The 16,771-nt window shown below is 36.5% G+C and overlaps 1 protein-coding gene across 1 annotated transcript in view; it reads right to left on the bottom strand.

The window, feature by feature from the left end:
- LOC133639440 (lipopolysaccharide-responsive and beige-like anchor protein) overlaps positions 1 to 16,771 on the bottom strand; it is a 231,290-nt gene that overhangs the window by 119,399 nt on the left and 95,120 nt on the right. The window contains exon 3 of the mRNA XM_062032729.1: positions 1,683 to 1,798. Within this exon, the coding sequence (XP_061888713.1) occupies positions 1,683 to 1,798 (116 nt within the window). The remainder of the gene's footprint in view (positions 1 to 1,682; positions 1,799 to 16,771) is intronic.

Consider the following 16,771-nt stretch of genomic DNA (forward strand, 5'->3'; position numbering starts at 1 on the left):
AGTTGGCACAGTACAGTAAACTGACAGTTAATATTTAAACATTTAACATGTGACATTTCTAACTATTTTGAACAGAAATAGTTCATGCACATTCAGATGAATTCTTCAAAATTACAATTAAAAATGTTTTGGCCGGGGACCAGGCTGTAAATATATACTGTATATATATATATATATAATATATATAATATATATATATATATATATATATATATATATATATATATATATATATATATATATATATATATATATATATATATTAAAGTTAAAGTGCCAATAATTGTCACACACACACTAGGTGCGGTGAAATTATCGTCTGCATTTGACCCATCCCCACAGGGGAGCAGTGAGCAGCAGCGGTGGCCACGCCCGGGAATCATTTTTGGTGATTTAACCCCCAATTCCAACCCTTGATGCTGAGTGCCAAGCAGGGAGGTAATGGGTCCCATTTTTATAGTCTTTGGTATGACTCGGCCGGGGTTTGAACTCACGAATATATATATATATATATATATATATATATATATATATATATATATATATATATATATATATATATATATGTATATATATATATATATATATATATATATATATATATATATTCCTTGCGCACTAATTGACTGAAAGAGCACGCACTTGGTGCGATGATGTCATGTTATCCATGGAAAATTTTTATTTTTAGACAATATGATTTGCCTGAGCGGCTAGGAGACCCCGAGAGTAACAAGCGCTTGCCTTGTTACCTTTCCATTAAGAACAATAAACTAGTTTTTAGTATAAGTTTGCTGGTTTCAAGAAATGTAATGCCGAGCGCATATCATTATGTCAAGATAATGCCACTAGCATTTACTTCATTTAAGAATATTTTTCAACATATTGAGCAAAAATGTCTCTTTTTTCTACCAAGAAAAGTGCACTTGTTATTAGTGAGAATATACTTATTTTAAGCTATTTTTGGGTTCATTGAGGTTAGCTAATTTGACTTGTTTTGGAAAGTCTTGACAAGCCAAATTTTCTTGTTCTATTGGCAGATAATTTTGCTTAGTTCAAACAAAATACCCCTCATTTTTGTATTTTTTCCCTTGTTTTTGACCCCCGACTTTCTGCAGTGCCGATGACAAACGAGTCACGGACTTTGGGCAACCCAGCTGTAGAAGCTAACTGTTAATGGCCACTATAGTCTTAGTACCGTAGTGTATTTGTTCATCCTATGGTCACATATGGGACGCGGGTCGTCTTACGTCAGCACCGGAAGTCGTAAAATCAGCTGTTCACCTGGCGGGTTTTTTCGTGGATGAATAGGGAAGTCCTTCTTTAGCTGCCGTCTTGTTTTATCATATACTGCTGCCTTTGCACCTGTCAACGTTTACTTTTGTACGCACATTAAATCAACAAAAAAAATCCTGACTTTGGAGCAATGTTCACAGACTCTAGTATTTGGCTGTCTATTAGACTAAAGTTAAAGTACCAATGATTGTCACACACACACATGAGGTGTGGTGAAATGAGTCCTCTGCATTTGACCCATCCCCTTGATCACCCCCTGGGAGGTGAGGGGAGCAGTGGGCAGCAGCGGTGCCGCGCCCGGGAAGATGCAACGGTTTTTCCCTATTGGGACCATGATTTCGGTCCTAACTTGTCCTCATATGGAAGGTACTTTTCCTTGTTGTGTGCACCGCTCTACTTTGCTCAGCTCGCACACAACTCTGGCTGTAAATGTTGGCGGGAAAAGAACAGCCAGGTCTAAAACTGGAGAAATCTGGCGGCGGCTTAGTTGCTCCTGCGACACAACCTGCCAATGATTTCTCTTAACGAGCACCCATACGGGATCATCCGCCATTATAGAGCTCTCGCAGTTCATTAGGGAGCCGTGGCGCCTTCTGTCTTTGTTCTTGCCTCCGCCGACGCTCGCCGTGTTGCTCGCCCGCCGCCGCCGCCTGAGCGCTTTGCCTCCTCATTAGCCAGCCAAGGAGGGAAAAAACATTTACGGCGCGCTCATAAAAAGAGGCAATTGTGTTAATTTGCGTAAAGCTGTCGGCACACAAAAGCCCTCTAAGCACGAGCAAATTAGAATGAGACAGCCCTTGATTGTCATTGCTGCCTTGTGTCACATTAATTTGTGGCGACACATTAGCCCGCGCTACACTTAAATGGCAATTTATATCATTTACATTTTTACGGCGGCCACCAACACATCCGTCACATAAATGTGACTTTCCGACAGCTCATTCCGACACTAATTCGTCCCCAATCTCTTAATTACTCGCTCGCAATCAGCGAGGAAACCACAGGGAGGAACAGGAGAGTGGAACTCGGGCAGGGCTGCTTCTTTCTTTTTCCTTCTCTCTTTCAAGCAACTAGTTGGGATGCTCTCAATTCAAAGGAATTTCTGTGATGCACTTCCAGTCTTTCGTTAATCATAGTTATGTCTTCTATACACTAATCAAATCAAATCAAATCAACTTTATTTATAAAGCACATTTAAAATGACCACAGGGGTAGCCAAAGTGCTGTACAATGGGCAGGTTAAAAGATAATACGAGAACCGAGCAAACACAACACAACACAAACAGAACACGATAAAAAATAAATAAATAAAATATAAAAACATAAAAACAGGTTCACAGCAGGTGTATTATGGGGCGCCATTGCAGGATGGATATCACTCAGTGTTAAAAGCCATGGAATAAAAGTATGTTTTTAAGAGAGATTTAAAAACAGGAAGAGAGGAGGCTTGTCTGACACTCAGAGGTAGGTCGTTCCAGAGCTTGGGAACAGCAGCGGCGAAAGCTCTGTCACCTCTAAGCTTCAGCCTTGTGTCCGGGACCGTCAGTAGTAGCTGATCGGCTGATCTTAGGGATCGGGTGGGGCAGTAAGGCTGAAGGAGGTCGGAGAGATATGTTGGCGCGAGGTTGTTTAGACATTTAAAAACAAATTAAAGGAGTTTAAAATTGATTCTGTAACGCACAGGGAGCCAGTGAAGGGACGCTAATATAGGGGTGATGTGCTCACGTCTGCGGGTCTGTGTTAGCAGACGAGCAGCAGAGTTCTGCACGAGCTGCAGGCGGGCGAGGGAGGCCTGGCTAATGCCTACATACAGGGCATTGCAGTAGTTTAAACGAGTCGAGATAAAGGCGTGGATTAATTTCTCGAGATCATGTCCTGATCCTAATTAACTAACCCTTAAGCCACTCCATGAAATAACAACTTTGACAGTGGCGGGTTGTGCGTTTCCCACCTAGGCCTTCAGCAACGTCCTACTTAGTCCGACTTCAGTAAATACCTCTCAAAGTACCATCATTTATGTCGCCACACTGCAAAAAGTGAAATCTAAGTAAGATTGAATATCTCAAATAAGGGTGATATTTGCTTATTTTCTGTCTGATAAGATCATTCTTCTCACTAAGCAGATTTGATGTTAGAGTGTTTTACTTGTTTTAAGTGTTTTGCTCCTAAATGATGTCAGTAAGATATTACAGCTTGTTGCTGAGATTTGATGAGCTATATTGAGTAAAACATGCTTGAAACTAGAATATCAACTGTTGCAAAGCTGTGTCATCAACACTCACAAGTAGAAAACTACTTTTTTAAAGTCATCATTTCTTATTTCAAGCATGAAAATAAAAAAAATCATGACTTTGACACAATTGTGTCTCATAATTAAAACAGATGACAGCCAAATGGACTTTGCTGTTTTATTTTCAATGAAACAATAGAACATACACTACCGTTCAAAGTAGAGATGTCCGATAATATCGGTCTGCCGATATTATCGGCCGATAAATGCGTTAAAATGTAATATCGGAAATTATCGGTATCTGTTTTTTTTATTATCAGTACCGTTTTGTTTTTTTTTGTTTTTTTTTATTAAATCCACATAAAAAACACAAGATACACTTACAATTAGTGCACCAACCCAAAAAACCTCCCTCCCCCATTTACACTCATTCACACAAAAGGGTTGTTTCTTTCTGTTATTAATATTCTGCTTCCTACATTATATATCAATACAGTCTGCAAAGGATACAGTCCGTAAGCACACATGATTGTGCGTGCTGCTGCTCCACTAATAGTACTAACCTTTAACAGTTAATTTGACACATTTTAATTAATTACTAGTTTCTATGTAACTGTTTTTATATTGTTGTACTTTCTTTTTTATTCAAGAAAATATTTTTAATTTATTTATCTTATTTTATTTGATTCATTTTTTAAAAAAGTACCTTATCTTCACCATACCTGGTTGTCCAAATTAGGCATAATAATGTGTTAATTCCACGACTGTATATATCGGTTGATATCGGTATCGGTTGATATCGGTATCGGTAATTAAAGAGTTGGACAATATCGGCATATCGGCAAAAAACCATTATCGGACATCCCTAGTTCAAAGGTTTGGGGTCACCCAAACAATTTTGTGGAATAGCCTTCATTTCTAAGAACAAGAATAGACTGTCGAGTTTCAGATGAAAGTTCTCTTTTTCTGGCCATTTTGAGCGTTTAATTGACCCCACAAATGTGATGCTCCAGAAACTCCATCTGCTCAAAGGAAGGTCAGTTTTGTAGCTTCTGTAACGAGCTAAAGTGTTTTCAGATGTGTGAACATGATTGCACAAGGGTTTTCTAATCATCAATTAGCCTTCTGAGCCAATGAGCAAACACATTGTACCATTAGAACACTGGAGTGATAGTTGCTGGAAATGGGCCTCTATACACCTATGTAGATATTGCACCAAAAACCAGACATTTGCAGCTAGAATAGTCATTTACCACATTAGCAATGTATAGAGTGTATTTCTTTCAAGTTAAGACTAGTTTCAAGTTATCTTCATTGAAAAGTACAGTGCTTTTCCTTCAAAAATAAGGACATTTCAATGTAACCCCAAACTTTTGAACGGTAGTGTACGTACTCATATAGTAGTACAGTTGGCACAGTACAGTAAACTGACAGTTAATATTTAAACATTTAACATTTCTAACTATTTTGAACAGAAATAGTTCATGCACATTCAGATGAATTCTTCAAAATTACAATTAAAACATTTTTGTCCGGGAGCCGGTCTGTATATATGTGAACTAATTGGCACTTGGCGCGATGATGTCATGTTATCCATGGAAAAATGCATTTTTAGACAATATGATTTGCCTGAGCGGCTAGGAGACCCCGAGAGTAACAAGCGCTTGCCTTTCCATTAAGAACAATAAACTAGTTTTTAGTATAAGTTTGCTGGTTTCAAGAAATGTAATGGCGAGCGCATATCATTATGTCAAGATAATGGCACTAGCATTTACTTCATTTAACAATATTTTTCAACATATTGAGCAAAAAGGTCTCGTTTTTTTTTCTACCAAGAAAAGTGCACTTGTTATTAGTGAGAATATACGTATTTTAAGGTATTTTTTGGTTCATTGAAGTTAGCTAATTTTACTTGTTTTGGAAAGTCTTGACAAGCTGAATTTTCTTGTTCTATTGGCAGATAATTTTGCTTAGTTCAAATAAAATACCCCTCATTTTTGTATTTTTTTTCTCTTGTTTTTGAACACTGACTTTTTGCAGTGTGGTGGTTGTTTGCGCACACTGCAGCTCGTCCTGGACAATTTAACCAACCCCCAGTCCTTAATGCTTTAGTCCAGGCCTGGGCAATTATTTTGACTCGGGGCCACATTCAGAGAAAAAAATGTGTCCTGGGTCCGGTATATTTAATTTTTAGGAACACTAATTCAAAACCTCACAATAATGTCTGATTGAATGCTAAAAACGTTATGACAGACCGCCTTAAAAAACTGTAATCGAATTTAAAAAAATTTTTTACTGAATGAGACACATGAAATAAAGAATGTGGGATTTACAATATTTACTACGAATGATAAAACACTGAATATTGACAACATGTGAACGTCACACCCCCTCTCGATTGACATATCTTACAATCAGGCGAAACGCAACAAAAATGCAACAAACACAGCCAAATATGAATGTGAAAGGTAAAAAAACCCCACCTACAATCTGATATATCACCAAGTTTTAGACCTTTCTTGTAAAAATCTCCTTTCGTGTCTGTCCCTGACACCCGCATTTTCAGGCTCGCTCTGGAAACACTCTGTGGAAACGCTCCCCGCCCACACTTCTTGGTGCCTCGTCTGAGCTGCTGTGACTTAGATGACCGTAGTAACTAATTACATGACCATAGTAACTAATTACATGACTATAGCAACTAATTAGAGGACTATAGCAACTAATTAGATGACCATAGTAACTAATTAGATGACCATAGTAACTAATTAGATGACCATAGTAACTAATTAGATGACTATAGTAACTAATTAGATGACCATAGTAACTAATTAGATGACTATAGTAACTAATTAGATGACCATAGTAACTAATTAGATGACCATAGTAACTAATTACATGACTATAGCAACTAATTAGAGGACTATAGTAACTAATTAGATGACCATAGTAACTAATTAGATGACCATAGTAACTAATTATATGACCATAGTAACTAATTACATGACCATAGTAACTAATTAGGTTACTATAGTAACTAATTAGATGACCATAGTAACTAATTAGATGACTATAGTAACTAATTAGATGACCATAGTAACTAATTAGATGACTATAGTAACTAATTAAATGACCATAGTAACTAATTAGATGACTATAGTAACTAATTAGAGGACCATAGTAACTAATTAGATGACTATAGTAACTAATTAGATGACCATAGTAACTAATTAGATGACTATAGTAACTAATTACATGACCATAGTAACTAATTACATGACCATAGTAACTAATTAGGTTACTATAGTAACTAATTAGATGACCATAGTAACTAATTAGATGACCATAGTAACTCATTAGATGACTATAGTAACTAATTACATGACCATAGTAACTAATTAGATGACCATAGTAACTCATTAGATGACTATAGTAACTAATTAGATGACCATAGTAACTAATTAGATGACTATAGTAACTAGTATATCATGCAAAAGCGCAGATTTCGACCATTTAAAGACTTAGTATTAGAGATGTCCGATAATATCGGCCGGCCGATATTATCGGCCGATAAATGCTTTAAAATGTAATATCGGAAATTATCGGTATCGGTTTTTTATTATCGGTATCGTTTTTTTTGTTTTGTTTGTTTTTTAAATTAAATCCACATAAAAAACACAAGATACACTTACAATTAGTGCACCAACCCAAAAAACCTCCCTCCCCCATTTACACTCATTCACACAAAAGGGTTGTTTCTTTCTGTTATTAATATTCTGCTTCCTACATTATATATCAATATATATCAATACAGTCTGCAAGGGATACAGTCCGTAAGCACACATGATTGTGCGTGCTGCTGGTCCACTAATAGTACTAACCTTTAACACTTCATTTTACTCATTTTCATTCATTACTAGTTTCTATGTAACTGATTTTTTATTGTTTTACTTTCTTTTTTATTCAAGAAAATGTTTTTAATTTATTTATCTTATTTTATTTTATTAATTTTTAAAAAAAAAGGACCTTATCTTCACCATACCTGGTTGTCCAAATTAGGCATAATAATGTGTTAATTCCACGACTGTATATATCGGTTGATATCGGTATCGGTTGATATCGGTATCGGTAATTAAAGAGTTGGGCAATATCGGAATATCGGATATCGGCAAAAAGCCATTATCGGACATCCCTACTTAGTATAGTTGAAGACTTACGGTCATTAGAAAACATGATTGCACATCATAATGGCAGCTACACTTTACATCTTAAAGATCAGAAAAATGTATTTGGGAATGTCCGGCGGGCCACATTGAAAAGCTTAACGGGCCGAATGTGGCCTCCGGGCCTTAATTTGCCCAGGTCTGCTTTAGTCGCACACAGGATTCTCACAGGAATGAGGCAAAAACTAATCCAGACCTACTGTATACATTTATATATTATTATAATACATTCAATGTCATCATCATTCATTCATTCTAGTGATGTGTCCATCGTGTATACCAGGGGTCACCAACCTTTTTGAAAGCAAGAGCTACTTCTTGGGTAGTGATTAATGCGAAGGGCTACCAGTTTGATACACACTTAAATAAATTGCCAGAAATAGCCAATTTGCTCAATTTACCTTTAACTCTATGTTATTATTAATAATTAATGATATTTACACTTAATTGAACGGTTTAAAAGAGGAGAAAACACGAAAAAAATGACAATTACATTTTGAAACATAGTTTATCTTCAATTTCGACTCTTTAAAATTCAAAATTCAACCGAAAAAAAGAAGAGAAAAACTTTAAAAAAGAATTTATGGAACATCATTAGTCATTTTTCCTGATTAAGATTAATTTTAGAATTTTGATGACATGTTTTAAATAGGTTAAAATCATTATTTCTTCTAGAATTTCCAGAACTAAAATTTTAAAAGAAATTCAAAAGACTTTGAAATAAGATTTAAATTTGATTCTACAGATTTTCTAGATTTGACAGAATAATTTTTTTGAATTTTAATCATAATAAGTTTGAAGAAATATTTCACAAATATTCTTCGTCGAAAAAACAGAAGCTAAAATGAAGAATTAAATTAAAATGTATTTATTATTCTTTACAATAAAAAAAAAATACATGAACATTGATTTAAATTGTCAGGAAAGAAGAGGAAGGAATTTAAAAAGTAAAAAGGTATAGGTGTTTAAAAATCCTAAAATCATTTTTAAGGTTGTATTTTTTCTCTAAAATTGTCTTTCTGAAAGTTATAAGAAGCAAAGTAAAAAAAAATAATGAATTTAAACAAGTGAAGACCAAGTCTTTAAAATATTTTCTTGGATTTTCAAATTCTATTTGAGTTTTGTCTCTCTTAGAATTAAAAATGTCGGGCAAAGCGAGACCAGCTTGTTAGTAAATAAATACAATTTAAAAAATAGAGGCAGCTCACTGGTAAGTGCTGCTATTTGAGCTATTTTTAGAACAGGCCGGCGGGCTACTCATCTGGTCCTTACGGGCTACCTGGTGCCCGCGGGCACCGCGTTGGTGACCCCTGGTGTAGAATATGTCAGGACGCGCGTTTTTTTTTTCGCAGCTTACTGCGAGATTTGTTCTCCCGGGATGCAATCGGACTATACCGGACAAGGCTTGAAGGTAGGAACATTATTTAATCTTGACTTTCAAAAAAGAGGGACAAACAAAAAGGCGTACGAGGCCAAGGCGCAACTTAGCGAAGGAAACAAAAACTAACACTTAGCGTGAACTATGAACATGAAACAAAAACTCGCTATCTGTGGCATGAATAAACAAAACTTACTTGGCAAGGCATGGAACGAGCAGTACGAACAAAGCAAACGCATGAATACAAGCATGAACTATGGCATGAAACAAGTCAGAACAGAGCAATGTCGCCAGACAGACTAGCTGGCAACCACAGGCTTAAATAATACTCTCCTGATTAAAGCAAGTGCGTGTCCCAAACAGGTGAAACTAATGAGTCGCCATGGTGACAAAACAAACAAGGAAGTGCAAACAGGAACTAAAAGAGTCCAAAAACTAACAAAAAATTATAAAACTCATGATCCAGACCACAGATCATGACAGAATAGAGTTCCTTGTCCATGAAAATTGAGCTGAAAAGTTAAGATAATCTCTATGCAAGAACAGAACAGAAGGTCGGGGGGTGGGAGGGGGGGTGGGGGGGTGGGTTGTATATTCCTGGTGGGATCAGAAGATGAAGACGCGTCATTATTGATGGGCCAATTAGCAGCTGGTTTGTGCATCATCCCCATCCACAGGGGCCTGCTGGATAATTAATGAATAATTTAGCATGCCTTTATGTAAATTGTTATGGGGGGGTGGGGGGGAGTACAAGTCACGTTACTATTGTCTCACACGTGACAGAGCATGTCTGGGCGACACACATTTGTCATGGCGGCGAGGGATTAGCTTTCCAAACAACAAGGTGGAATACTCTCCACGTCCTCTCTGCTTGTCTTTATCCGAGGCCTGTTTTCCCTCCCGGCCGTCTTGGGAACGCCAATGAAAACACGCCATGATGAACATGCCCAGGCCGTGTCGCCTTACTTTACTTATTTCCCCTTTTGAAGCCCCCAAAAAGCCCAAGACACCAGAGCGGCGTTCGAATAAGTGTCCGTCTGTTCGAATAATGATGTATATATTATCACACAACTTTATGCTTAAGGGCCGTTGCTATAGTTATTGTCAATTGTGCTGAAGTGGTATTTTTCTTTGTCTGTGCAAAGCTGGCAATCCAACGATTGCAAGCCAGTCTGGTATCAAGGTTTGTGTCCAGGAACGGCCTGCTGACTGCCAAGGCCGAACACCGCCGTGACGCAGACAGAGCAGAGACAAGGCGATATCACCAGCGTCAACACATTTACATTTTTGTATAATCACACTGCAAAAACTGAAATCTAAGTAAGATTAAAATATCTCAAATAAGGGTGATATTTGCTTATTTTCTGTCTGATAAGATCATTCATCTCACTAAGCAGATTTGATGTTAGAGTGTTTTACTTGTTTTAAGTGTTTTGCTCCTAAATGATCTCAGTAAGATATTACAGCTTGTTGCTGAGATTTGATTACCTATATTGAGTAGGGATGTCCGATAATGGCTTTTTGCCGATATCCGATATTCCGATATTGTCCAACTCTTTAATTACCGATACCGATATCAACCGATACCGATATCAACCGATACCGATATCAACCGATACCGATATCAACCGATATATACAGTGGTGGAATTAACACATTATTATGCCTAATTTGGACAACCATGTATGGTGAAGATAAGGTACTTTTTAAAAAAAATAATAAAATAAGATAACTAAATTAAAAACATTTTCTTGAATAAAAAAGAAAGTAAAACAATATAAAAACAGTTACATAGAAACTAGTAATTAATGAAAATGAGTAAAATTAACTGTTAAAGGTTAGTACTATTAGTGGAGCAGCAGCACGCACAATCATGTGTGCTTACGGACTGTATCCCTTGCAGACTGTATTGATATATATTGATATATAATGTAGGAAGCAGAATATTGATAACAGGAAGAAATGGGGGGAGGGAGGTTTTTTGGGTTGGTGCACTAATTGTAAGTGTATCTTGTGTTTTTTATGTTGATTTAATTAAAAAAACACAAAAAACCCCAAAAAACCCGATACAGATAATAAAAAAACCGATACCGATAATTTCCGATATTACATTTTAACGCATTTATCGGCCGATAATATCGGCAGGCCGATATTATCGGACATCCCTAATATTGAGTAAAACATGCTTGAAACTAGAATATCAACTGTTGTGTCATCAACACTCACAAGTATAAAACTACTTTTTTTAAATAATCATTTCTTATTTCAAAATCCTGACTTTGACACAATTGTGTCTCATAATTAAAACAGATGACAGCCAAATGGACTTTGCTGTTTTATTTCCAATGAAACAATAGAACATACGTACTCATATAGTAGTACAGTTGGCACAGTACAGTAAACTGACAGTTAATATTTAAACATTTAACATTTCTAACTATTTTGAACAGAAATAGTTCATGCACATTCAGACAAATTCTTCAAAATTACAATTAAAAAATGTTATGGCCGGGGGCCGGGCTGTATATATGCGCACTAATTGACTGAAAGAGCACGCACTTGGCGCGATGATGTCATGTTATCCATGGAAAAATGCATTTTTAGACAATATGATTTGCCTGAGCGGCTAGGAGACCCCGAGAGTAACAAGCGCTTGCCTTGTTGCCTTTCCATTAAGAACAATAAATTAGTTTTTAGTATAAGTTTGCTGGTTTCAAGAAATGTAATGCCGAGCGCATATCATTATGTCAAGATAATGGCACTAGCATTTATTTAATTTAAGAATATTTTTCAACATATTGAGCAAAAAGGTCTCATTTTTTTCTACCAAGAAAAGTGCACTTGTTATTAGTGAGAATATACTTATTTTAAAGTATTTTTGGGTTCATTGAGGTTAGCTAATTTCACTTGTTCTGGAAAGTCTTGACAAGCCACATTTTCTTCTCCTATTGGCAGATAATTTTGCTTAGTTCAAATAAAATACCCCTAACTTTTGTATTTTTTTTCTTGTTTTTGAACAGTGACTTTTTGCAGTGTGCGTGGCAGTTGTAATGTGCATTACCGCCACCTTCAGAGAAGGAGTGAAACCATCACACGGAGGGATCGTGGAAGGTAGCGTAACCATCGATAATTCACCGATCCCTGAGTCTAAAAGTCTCCTTCTCACTTATTCTCCCAGACCTTTTCGTTTTTTTTTCCCCTTGTCGTTATTCGATCCCCAGCATCAACTCCCCGAGGTTGACAAGTGCTCTGATTAGAGGGCTTATTAAGTTGCTGTAAAGGAGAAGCCCAAAGTCCCACTGAAGCCAGCCTGGACTGAAGGGGCCCCTCAAACATGGATGAGGTAAGGAAGGAGAACCCTCCTTTATTCACATGCACCAGATGGGTGTGTGTGTGTGTGTGTTACTCCACTAATTAGACAGGTCACAACTGTGAGAGTTGCAGTGGAACCTGAAACCTTCCTTCATTTCGTCCCTGTGAAGAGATGGAAGACTACCAAGAGGCGGTGATTGGGAGAGCATCTCTCCCTATAACAAACATGTCATAGCGGATTTGCCCTCAGCCGCTTCTAAGTGGCCCAATTTACGGCGCAGACTCCAACGTAAACAACACTGATTGAGAAGTAAATGGGCGAAACTAATGGTAGTGACTCCTACGCGCGGTGCCAACTTTGTCATGCTTGTTCTTTTTGGTGTCGGACGGACGGACGTGGAAACAAAAACATCAGGATATCACGTGACATCTGTGGCAGGCAACCAGCGGCTCTAGAGCCACATGCGGCTCTTTAGCGCCACCCTAGTGGCTCTCTGGAGATTTTTCAAAAATGTATGAAGAATGGAAAAAGATGAGGGGGGAAAAAAAATCAATTTTTTTGTTTTAGTATGGTTTCTGTAGGACAGGGGTCGGCAACCTAAAATGCTGAAAGAGCCATATTGGAGCAAAAATACAAAAACAAATCTGTCTGGAGCCGCAACAAATTAGAAGCCATATTACATACAGATAGTGTGTCATGAGATATAAATTGAATTAAGAGGACTTAAAGGAAACTAAATGAGCTCAAATATAGCTCAAATGAGGCATAATGATGCAATATGTACATACAGCTAGCCTGAATAGCATGTTAGCATCGATTAGCTTGCAGTCATGCAGTGACCAATATGTCTGATTAGCACTCCACACAAGTCAATAACATCAACAAAACTCACCTTTGTGTGGAGTTGCACAACGTTAACAGTCGGGTGGACAAAATGAGACGGAAAAAGAAGTGGCATAAAACACGTCCTAGAAAGTCGGAGAAAGTTGTACATGGAAACAAACTAAAGGTGAGTTCAAGGACCGCCAAAATTAGTAGGACAAAACGGCGCTCGCCAAATACTCGAATCAGTGAAGCATGTTTAATACAAACAGTGTGCTTTATAACAATTACGGAGGTTTGTGTCATGTTTGTCCTCATTCAGAAACCATATTAAAACCAAAAAAAATTGTTTTTTTCCCCCTCATCTTTTTCCATTTTTCATACATTTTTGAAAAAGCTTCAGAGAGCCACTAGGGCGGCGCTAAAGAGCCACATGCGGCTGCCGACCCCTGCTGTATGAGGACAAACATGACACAAACCTCCGTAATTGTTATAAATCGCACTGTTTATATTAAACATGCTTCACTGATTCAAGTATTTGGCGAGCGCCGTTTTGTCCTACTTATTTTGGCGGGTCCTTTAACTCACCGTACAGTCTGTTTTCATGTATAACTTTCTTCGACTTGCTAGGACGTGTTTATGCCACTTCTTTTTCTGTCTCATTTTTGTCCACCACACTTTTAACGTTGTACATGAGTGCACAAAGGTGAGTTTTGTTGATGTTATTGACTTGTGTGGAGTGCTAATCAGACATATTTGGTCACTGCATGACTGCAAGCTAATCGATGCTAACATGCTATTTAGGCTAGCTATATGTACATATTGCAGCATTATGCCTCATTTGTAGCTATATATGAGCTCATTTAGTTTCCTTTAAGTCCTCTTAATTCAATTTATATCTCATGGCACATGTAATATGGCTTTTAATTTTTTGCGGCTCCAGACAGATTTGTTTTTGTTTTTTTTGGTCCAATATGGCTCTTTCAGCATTTTGGGTTGCGACCCCTGGCCTATGGGTTATGGTCCAAAACTTGCTAGCATATAACTACACTGCAAAAACTGAAATCTACCGTATTTTTCGGACTATAAGTCGCAGTTTTTTTTCATAGTTTGGCCGGGGGTGCGACTTACACTCAGGAGCGACTTATGTGTGAAATTATTAACACATTAGCGTAAAATATCAAATAATATTATTTATGTCATTCACGTAAGAGACTAGACGTATAAGATTTCATGGGATTTAGCGATTAGGAGTGACAGATTGTTTGGTAAACGTATAGCATGTTCTATATGTTATAGTTATTTGAATGACTCTTACCATAATATGTTACGTTAACATACCAGTTGGTTATTTATGCCTCATATAACTTACACTTATTCAGCCTGTTGTTCACTATTCTTTAGACATTTTAAATTGCCTTTCAAATGTCTATTCTTGCTGTTGGCTTTAGCAAATACATTTCCCCCAAAAATGCGACTTATACTCCAGTGCGACTTATATATGTTTTTTCCTTCTTTATTATGCATTTTCGTCCGGTGTGACTTATACTCCGAAAAATACGGTAAGTAAGATGAAATATCTCAAATAAGGGTGATATTTGCTTATTTTCTGTCTGATAAGATCATTCTTCTCACTAAGCAGATTTTATGTTAGAGTGTTTTACTTGTTTGAAGTGTTTTGCTCCTAAATGATGTCAGTAAGATATTACAGCTTGTTGCTGAGATTTGATGAGCTATATTGAGTAAAACATGCTTGAAACTAGAATATCAACTGTTGCAAAGCTGTGTCATCAACACTCACAAGTAGAAAACTACTTTTTTAAAGTCATCATTTCTTATTTCAAGCATGAAATAAAAAATCATGACTTTGACACAATTGTGTCTCATAATTAAAACAGATGACAGCCAAATGGACTTTGCTGTTTTATTTCCAATGAAACAATAGAACATACGTACTCATATAGTAGTACAGTTGGGACAGTAGAGCAAACTGACAGTTAATATTTAAACATTTAACATGTGACATTTATAACTATTTTAAACAGAAATAGTCCATGCACATTCAGATAAATTCTCCAAAATTACAATTAAAAAAAATTGGTCGGGGGTCGGGCTGTAAATATATATATATATATATATATATATATATATATATATATATATATATATATATATATATATATATATATATATATATATATATATATATATATATATATATATATATATTTTAGGGGTGTAACGGTACGTGTATTTGTATTGAACCGTTTTGGTACGGGGTTCCGGTTCGGTCGGAGGTGTACCGAACGAGTTTCCACACGGACATATTAAGTAGCGTAACGCACGTTGTGTAAACAATGCACACCGAGGCACAACACACGGCATGCTAGCAGCTAACGGGCTAGGATAGACTGACCATACGTCCTCTTTTCACCGGACATGTCCTCTTTTGCGGAGCTGTCAGGGCGGAGTTTCTTAAATGCCTCAAATGTCCGGCATTTGGAGTTAGGGTTGCATGTATTTTCAATGTACTTTCAGGGTTAAGAAGGGGTTAAAAACAAAACAAACAGCAGCATTGGTGAGGGAGGGGCAGAGAGAGAGAGAGAGAGAGAGAGTTATGATAAACGCGCATGCGTCGCCAGGCTCTGCTTTTTATCCATAGATTTATCACATTTAATGTTTTATTATCTATAGCAGGGGTGTCAAAAGTGTGCCCCGGAGGCCATTTGCGGCCCACAGCTAATGTTTTAAAGGCCCACGGCACATTCTAAAAATACTATTCAAATAAACAAAAACATAACAAAAGTGAAATGAAAAAGCTTAAAGGTTAAATGTCATTTAGAAAAAGTTGCAATGTTGACTAATAAAATAAAGCAGTTTTTTTTCTTTCAAACTGTCATTGCTCAAAACATAATATTGAATCAAAATCAATGTTATTATGAATTATTGACCTATCCAAGGTTCCCATTACTTCACATCAAATATTACACTAAGAAAAATATTTTTGCTGGAAGATTTTGCAAATTTGATAAATAAATAACCCAAAAATGTGTATTTTGTTGTTTTCTTACTGTACCGAAAATGAACCGAACCGTGACCTCTAAACCGAGGTACGTACCGAACCAAAATTTTTGTGTACCGTTACACTCCTAAAATATATATATATATATATATATATATATATATATATATATATATATATATATATATATATATATATATATATATATATATATATATATATATATATATATATATATATATATATATATATATATATATATATATTCCTTACGCACTAATTGAGTGAAAGAGCAGGCACTTGGCGTGATGATGTCATGTTATGGTTGGGAAAATGCAAGAAATGTAATGCCGAGCGCATATCATTATGTCAACATAATGGCACTAGCATTTACTTCATTTAAGAATATTTTTCAACATATTGAGAAAAAAAGGTCTCATATTTGTTTTGGAAAGTCTTGACAAGCCAAATTTTCTTGTTCTTATTGGAAGAT

The sequence above is a fragment of the Entelurus aequoreus genome, linkage group LG22, assembly GCF_033978785.1.
Source record: "Entelurus aequoreus isolate RoL-2023_Sb linkage group LG22, RoL_Eaeq_v1.1, whole genome shotgun sequence".
NCBI lineage: Eukaryota > Metazoa > Chordata > Actinopteri > Syngnathiformes > Syngnathidae > Entelurus > Entelurus aequoreus.